The sequence below is a fragment of the Poromitra crassiceps genome (genome assembly GCF_964638095.1).
Source record: "Poromitra crassiceps genome assembly, chromosome: 2".
Taxonomy (NCBI): domain Eukaryota; kingdom Metazoa; phylum Chordata; class Actinopteri; order Beryciformes; family Melamphaidae; genus Poromitra; species Poromitra crassiceps.
This window is the reverse complement of record NC_139624.1, coordinates 90796415-90804398: the sequence shown is the minus strand read 5'-3', so window position 1 is coordinate 90804398 and position 7984 is coordinate 90796415. Positions and strand designations below refer to the sequence as shown.

Below are 7984 nucleotides of genomic sequence, written 5' to 3'. Positions count from 1 at the left end.
GTGGTGGGGATGCAATTCTCGGCGGGGGTGCAAAACTCGGCAATTTATTTGTAACGTTTAGGACAATGTTAGGACGTAATGGTCATACATCCAATACACTGAGCTGCAGCCTACATTAAAATTAAACTTTTGGATGTTATCCCCGGCCATTCCCCACAAACCTTTCCCAGCCAAACAACATGCGGACGTGTGAAACAGTATCCTATAATAAAAGTTGAGATAATGCTCATCTGCTTCGTGGATCATATAGGCTATCTAATGTATGTTTGCGGATGAACAAGAAAAGCGTGCTCTTTTGAATGGGGTTTGTTACGTTTATGGTTCAAAGGCCGCTTCTGACGTATTTTGACGACGTTGATCTATTTAGAAAGTCAAAAGGTATTGGAGGTCGATTATACCCGCCTGAGGGACCTCTGCACAATCCATGGACTCAGAGACAGGTAACTAACTGGCCTTTGTTTAATATGGGAATTCACCCACTTTTCCTAATGTAGCCAAGTTGACTCAAATGTTTTCATCACACACATGGACAGACCCCCAAATAGACACTCATTATCATCCACAAAGGATTTAGGCTAATTTATGCATGGACACATTTTGTCGATTTAGTGGTTAATTGTATAACTGTGTCCAGTTGTAAACCCAGTACTCATTGATTTCTATACATTATCTCTGGGATAATTACCATTGAGTTGAATTACAGTGAAATTTAAATATTGCTTATTTTGCTGACCCTCAGCCACTGGCCTGTAACAGCAGGAGTATAGGCCAATAGTTCTCAAACCTTTTCCACATCAAGGACCCATAAACGGACAAATTAGACCACAGAGACCCCCATTTGGTAGCCTATTAAGATTTGGTCTCATGGTCCCCCATCTGACAGGATTCTTTTGCTTTAAGATGTTCTATTATTACAGAAAGTGTATGAAACCCTAGCCCCAAAGTGACCCTACTACTGTACTTCGTATACTATAGTACACTCGTGCAGTATTAGTGTCACACTCAGATCCATAAGGCAATAAGGGGGACGGCTGTTCAAAACGCTCTCCTACCCGTCTTCGACGTCCGATTGCAGATCCGAAGATTATGATAGTCGTCCTACGGAAGCCAGTAATTTAGCCGGGGCGGTTCAAATTATTCTGCTGTGTTTAAAAACAGTCTTTCCACAGCCTGTGCCGTATTTAGGAGAGGAGAAGCTTCCTAGTGCCGACAGGAACCTTGGGAGTTTGAGTATTTCATGGCATGTTTTGCTTCCCAGGTGCACTGGATTTTGATAATTTGATCACTGACTGAGTCGCCGTCTCCGTGTGACTGCATGTGTTTGCTCGCCGCGTGCAAGCGGTGCACCATGATAGTGAGATCAAACACACCCTGCTGTAAATTCAGGAAAAGAGGAAAAACCAACAAACAAACAAAAACATAGATATCCAACATTATAACATGGTGCTACCATCTGCGTAAGGTGCTTATATGTTTGCAAGAGATAGTATGCATGGAATCCCATGCGAGGGGTCCATTAGATACTCGCCGGATGAACCGTCCGTCACCTCAGTCTCTATAGTCATTCTTAACTTCATCGAAGTAGGCCAAAAACGGGTCCCATATAGCAGAGAACCTTCCATGGAAAGACTGCTTTTAAACGGTTGTTTCACGCAGCAGTATCATTTTAACCGCCCGGCTAAATCACTTATATCTTCGGATCTGCAATCGGATGTCAGAGACGGGTAGGAGAGCGTTTTGAACAGCCGTTCCCCCCTATTGCCTTATGGAGCTGAGTGTGACACTAATACTGCACGAGTGTACTATAGTATATGAAGTACAGTAGTAGGGTCACTTTTGGGCTAATAAAACCCATGACCAAAATAGTCACATTCTGGCATTGTGTGACTGATTGTGTAATTATAGATAAAATAAATTATTCCCCCTTTTGCTGGGGACCCCCTGGACCCCTGGGGCTCTCAGGACCACACTTTGAGACCCAATGGTATAGGCTACTACAGCCTGTCACAAGCTGTAACATTTGAGCTTGTTACATCTTGATTTGATTCCTTCTCAGATTTTCTTGCATTGGCCTAGTCTCTGTTCGGTTTTAATTAAACATGCTATTTGTTATCTACATGATGTGAATGTTTGACCACCATTTTCTCCCTTAGTAAGCATGCACAGTCCACTAAGGAGGCTCACAGCGTCTTCATGAACTCTTATCTGAAGATATTCCTCTATCCAAAGAAAGTGCTTCCACGAATTCATCAAGTGCCAGCAATCAAAAAGTAGGTTCTACTCTTCCACTCTTCCACTATAGATATTCACTAATATGAAGAAGCCAATCATGTCTTAATTGTCCATCCTTGTTTCTTTCCTAGCTCTTATTGTGAGCAAAAATGTGTTCAGTTTTACTAGTGTCTCTGCAGTAGTCTACCAGTAGATGTCACCATTCTGCTATGTACGTCCCTGAGTCACAGTATGCAAACTCCACATAGGAATACACGAACTTGATTTCATTATCACCATGATAAATACATGTACATGTGAGGGGAAAACTATGAAGCACGCTTATTTCCACTGAATCTCGTTTCCTTGTCATTGCCATTAAGTCTTTGGTCACAAGTCCAAGTCAAGTCTCTTATGGATGAGCGTTCTATCATCTGCTGCTGCATGCAATCCAGCCTGCTTACGGTAGAACACTGTATAAAACGAAGGAATTCAAAGCATGTAGTGTATAGGGATGTCACAATATATCGTCCCACAATATATCACGATATCAAAACGGGACAATATGTATCGTTGAGATTAAATCTCATATCGCGAGAAAAAGAAGCTGAACATGGTGGCACTGATCTGCATCTGATTGCATGCTCGCTCTCCTTTTCATTGCTTTGTTTGAACAGATGAGGGACGTTACAGACACGGAGGATGAAAATGGTGAAATTACTCAAATTAGCATGGAGGATTCCCCCTCAACTTACAAATCAATCGCAAAAAAATATTGTTAAAATATCGTATCGTTATCGTGAACACAGTATCGTATCGTATCGTGAACTGTGTATTGTGACACCCCTAGTAGTGTATTATCCTCACTCCTTTATACAGTATCATATCAGCATTGATTAGATGATAGATGATGAAGATGAAAGTCTTTGAGGACGAGTCTCAAGTCACTGTGTGTGCGACTTACTGTAAGTGTGACCCAAGTCCAAGTCCCCATCTCTGCTAGACACTCGTACCCTTGCTTGTCGTTTGTAATAAAATGACACCGCTGTCACCCACCCACGGACCACAAATTGCTCTCTTTCCACGCTGAGAAAGGGACAACCAAAATGCCAAAGGAATGCAGACAGGACTTGAGTCCGGCGTGGGTTTGGTGTAATATATCTCAAAGCGCTCTCAGCTCTCAAGGACCATTGACTTGTCAGGAGCAGATGAGAGCTGAGGATGAGTGGAGGAGGAAACGGGAGCAGTGCCTCTGCATCTTTCTGCTGTCCACTGATGCAAGGAGATCGCTCATTAGCCCCTTACCATCTCTTCCATTAATCAAATTAAGTCAAGGGTTGGGGCCTAGCTAGCCCCTGTCGTTGCTGCGATAGAGCGCCATGAATGGCATACATGTTAAAAATAGCTTTGTCATTTTATTCACTATGCACTCAGGGAGCATTGAAGAAAACACTTTAACTGACCTCTTTTTTCTGGTCTTTTTTCCTTTGAAATTTTAATTGGCATCTGGGACAGACGGCAGCAATGGACACGTTTCAGCAAAAAGCCTTCCTCAGCATTGACCTTTAATTATAGCACCTCTAGGCCGATCAGTGTCATATTTTCAAATGCCATAAAGTGCCAAAATGTGTCTCCCTTCAAGTTTAATCAAAATTGTGTGTAACTGTTCCCCCTCCCCAAAACCCAACATACAGACACATACACACTCCACTCAGGCACACACACACCCGGGGAGGGAGGGGGGGAGGGGGGGGGGGTGTCACACCAGACAGAGGCAACAGATTAATCTACAAAGACACTGGTCAGCCACAAATGAGAAAACCAAACAGGAAAACAAACAAAAAAATTAAAGAAAAAATAAACAGACTAACAGGAACCATTTACTGTATACTGTATATTGATACTGTACAATCAGGCAAGTCCAAAATTTTCAAAAGGGGACCCCAAGATTCTTCACATTTATGTTGACACAGTTTCTCCATATGAATAACCAAAACCAGCTCGTGTAGCCAGTCTGTAAAGCACGATGGAGTTGATGTCTTCCATTCTTTGAGAATATGTTTTTTAGCTAGAACCATGCCCACCAACAGAGCTGTTAAAATATACAAGGGGATGCTTAATGAGTCCTCGCTCAGAGCATTCAAAAAGAGCCAAGTCCCTGTCTGGCGAAAGAGTCCTTTGGTAGACCCCAGAGAAAAAAGACAAAAATCATGACCAAAATGAATGGATTCGTGAACAGTCCCAAAATAAGTGCAACAGTGTACCCTCATCTGATTTACATCAACCACTTAACTGACCTCTTCTAGAATAGTCAGGACTGGTGTTTCATGCTTAGAATGTAGTTAACTGACCTCTTCTAGAATAGTCGGGCCTGGTGTTTCTTAGAATGTACTTTAGTTGAAAGTCTTGTAAAAAGACTAGTGGTTAATGGGAAACAACAGTCTGACTTTTGTAACTGTTGGATCTCTGCCTCCCTCTCTTGCCTGTCAGTGAACAACTGAGTCACAATAGACCTAGAGCTATGACAGCCAGATAAATACTGTCTATACTGTAGTACAGAGCAGAGGAGATGCTGTGTTGGAGACTGAATGCACCGGTGGGCAGTGACATATGACTCACTGCTCTAATTGGCGTAATGCAGAGTGGCTCTCAACCAGGGGTCTGGGAATCTTAAGAAGGCCTTACCGACTCTTCATAGGAGCAGTTTGCATGGCAAATGCCACTATGATTACTCTTTTAACAGCCAGTGCCATCAAAACGAAGTGCTGTTGAGCTGCGGGGGCCTTCCTTCAGGGGGAGAAGTAATTAGGCAAAATGGCAATAATGTGTTCCCAGAAGAAGGGCTGCATTCAAGGGTCATTTCAGGTTTCTAAGAACTGGCTATCCTTCCTTTCAGTCCATCCAGAGAACATTTCCATCAGTGTTTTCATTTATGAAACATCAGAGGCCAGTTTTGTACTATCCCCCCCCCCCGCCCCCCCAGCAGAGCTAGTGAAAGTCATTGGGCCTGCATGGGGTGGGGGGGCATGGGTATGGTATACATGGTATGTAGGCTATACCAGACATTATTATTATTTTTTGCTCAAGTTTTCCCCCCTCCCATTTTCTCCACAATAGGCCCTTTTCGCAGCAGCCATTTTGAGTGTCAAGGCAGTATAAACACAGGTATAGCAAAAAAAACTAGAAGGTCTACATTTCCTAACGAAAATGTAATTGTGCTTGCTGTCCTCGCCATGCACCGCCTGCCTTGCAAGGTCCCTGCCCATGCAATTAGGGGGACTAAGTAGTTATGGGTGGGCCTATGTGAGTAGAAGCGGGAGGAGCCAAGGAATCCAAGGGCAGAAGAATTTTGATTGTAGACGCTACAGTTCAAAAGTTATGGACCAAAACCTGAAGAGGGCTGTTATAGCGCCACCACCAGGTCAATAGGAGTATTGTTTTAGATCAGAGCAATGAGTGAACATGGGGCGAGCCAAGGAAACCTGTGAAAAAATAATTTTGATTGTAGAAGCTACGGTTCTAAAGTTATGGACCAAAATGTAAAGATGGCTGTTATAGCGCCACCGTGAGGTTAATCGGTGTAATCTTTTAGGCCAGAGTAGAAGAGTACTCTATGAACATATATACCCAATTTGGGAACAGTGGCTCTTATGGCTTGTGAGCTACACGTCCTTGATGTTGTTCCAGCGCCCACTATAGGCGAAATGACACAATCTTTTTGGACTCAGCTCAGAGTACATCCGTCCATACCTGTACCAAGTTTGGTTAGGATCGGACGTTGTGTTCCGGAGTTATGCCGATTTTTCTGAAATAGGCCCCACCCACAGAACTTTGGAAGTCAATTATATCGCAACAGTGCAGTTTTTTCAAAAACCGCGAAACAGTGTTGAGCAGGACAGTCCCCATATGATGTGTGCTTTGGTTTGGTGAATATTGGACAACATTTAAAGGAGAAATCGCAAAAAAACTGTTTTGGACAAAATTCAAAATGGCGGAAAATCTAGTCTGACGGAAATGGGCGTGGTCTATATCAGTAGATGCGGAAGGACCCAAGGAATCCAGGGACAAAAGAAGTTTGATTATAGACCCTACGGTTCAAAAGTTATTAACCAAAACGTAAAGAGGGCTGTTATAGCGTCACCATCTGATCAGCTGGTGTCTACTATTAACTGAGCCGAGTTGTATCACAGACAGACTCCTATCCCATATAATGTCAGATAAGTCAATGCCAAGTTCCCCCTGCCACGCTCCTCTAATCCTCTCGCTAGAGGCCGTGGTGCAAACAGCCATACAAATCTAGAAATTAGATGCTTGGAGTGAGGAGGACTCAGCAATACATAAAAAAAAGCATGTTAATTTGGGAGCGCTTCAAAAGTGTGAATCTTGGATCAAACATCATTTCTGACTTGCAGGAATCTGAGCCACTTTGTCCCGGGCAACCCAAACTTCCTCTTCAGCAGATCAAAGGATGCAAAATAACCATCTATGTATAGGTCTTTGATGGAAACTAGCCCCTTCTCACTCCAGGTATGGTAGTTTCTGTCTGACCATGGAGCCAAAAAAGAGTGATTGAAACACATTGGCGTATGGACAGAAACATCTGGTAGACTCATAACACTCCTAACTTGGTTTAAAATTCTGACCGTTTTTCATGACATTTAACACGTTCACTGCCAATGACGTGTTTTTACGTCAAACTAAATCCAACGGTTGACTGCCAATGACGTGTTTTTACGTCAAAAAAATGAATTTTTTTTTTTGACCGTGGGATGTGCATCTAACCCTTTTACATCTCTTATATAATTATTGGAGCCACCGAACATGTACAACCCATTCCACCGACCCACTAAGTGGCGACAGTGCTCTCCCAGACTAGAGGAAGGCAAGCAAAAAGCATGTGTGAGGAAGCCATTCTTATGAAAATGGTTGGCGAAAACGCTTTCGTTTTCGCGCTGATTGCTGGCGGTGCGGGATTGCAAATTTGCATAATAGATTACGGGTGGAACACACTTTGAAACACGCAGCATAAATAAGACCAGAATCGCAAAAGCTTTATCAAAGCTCTCAACACAAACCACAAGAAACGAGCGAGCCGATCCAGACTTGCACAGCGGCCGCCAGCAGACAGGCAGCAGCAGCAGAAGCAGTGAGCCTGGTGACGCGAGGTTACAGCAGCAACAGAAACGAGCTTGTGACACGCCCGCTGCAGCCAAGAAGAACACACGGAGGGAGGAGTTTGAATGAGAGGGGTGTTTCCTGCTGTAATGGAGGAAATTACTGTTCAAAACTATTGTTTAGATGTCTGACGTCTTACTGATGCCAAAAATGAATGGTTAAAGTGACTGTTCTATCGAATTTCACAAAAAGCCGTTTATCTCAAAATAATTTTTCAGACGCTGAAACCATGCTGTATTCAACTGCTAATGCTTACATAACTACTAACTCTACAAACTAACTCTTTTAGACAGAGAAAGCACACATTCTATTAGTTCTTTTGAGATATTGTGTGTTCACAAAATCTTAGCAGAAAAGAATCCTCGGGTCTTGAAAGATGAGCCAGAATCCTCAAAAAAACCCTCTGGCAGAACCTACCTACAGTAAAAAAAAAACGGCTGGCAGTGAATGTGTTAAATAAAAAATTTCTAAGTCTCTCTAACTTAGCAAATAGCATGGCTGGCAGGGAAGTGTTGCCAATAGAGCTGGCCTCCATTTTCAGCCACAGGGGTAGCCTGGTAAACCAGCCCGTCACGTGAACTCACATTTAATTTGATTC

At 43.1% G+C, this 7984-nt stretch overlaps 1 protein-coding gene across 1 annotated transcript in view; it reads left to right on the top strand.

Annotated features, from left to right (window-relative positions):
* Positions 1 to 393: 393 nt before the first annotated feature.
* cnbd1 (cyclic nucleotide binding domain containing 1) overlaps positions 394 to 7984 on the top strand; it is a gene marked incomplete at its 3' end in the record, with an annotated part of 166757 nt that continues 159166 nt past the window's right edge. The window contains exons 1-2 of the mRNA XM_083631842.1: positions 394 to 440; positions 2154 to 2270. Of these exons, the coding sequence (XP_083487968.1) occupies positions 2194 to 2270 (77 nt within the window). The 5' untranslated portion in view covers positions 394 to 440; positions 2154 to 2193. The remainder of the gene's footprint in view (positions 441 to 2153; positions 2271 to 7984) is intronic.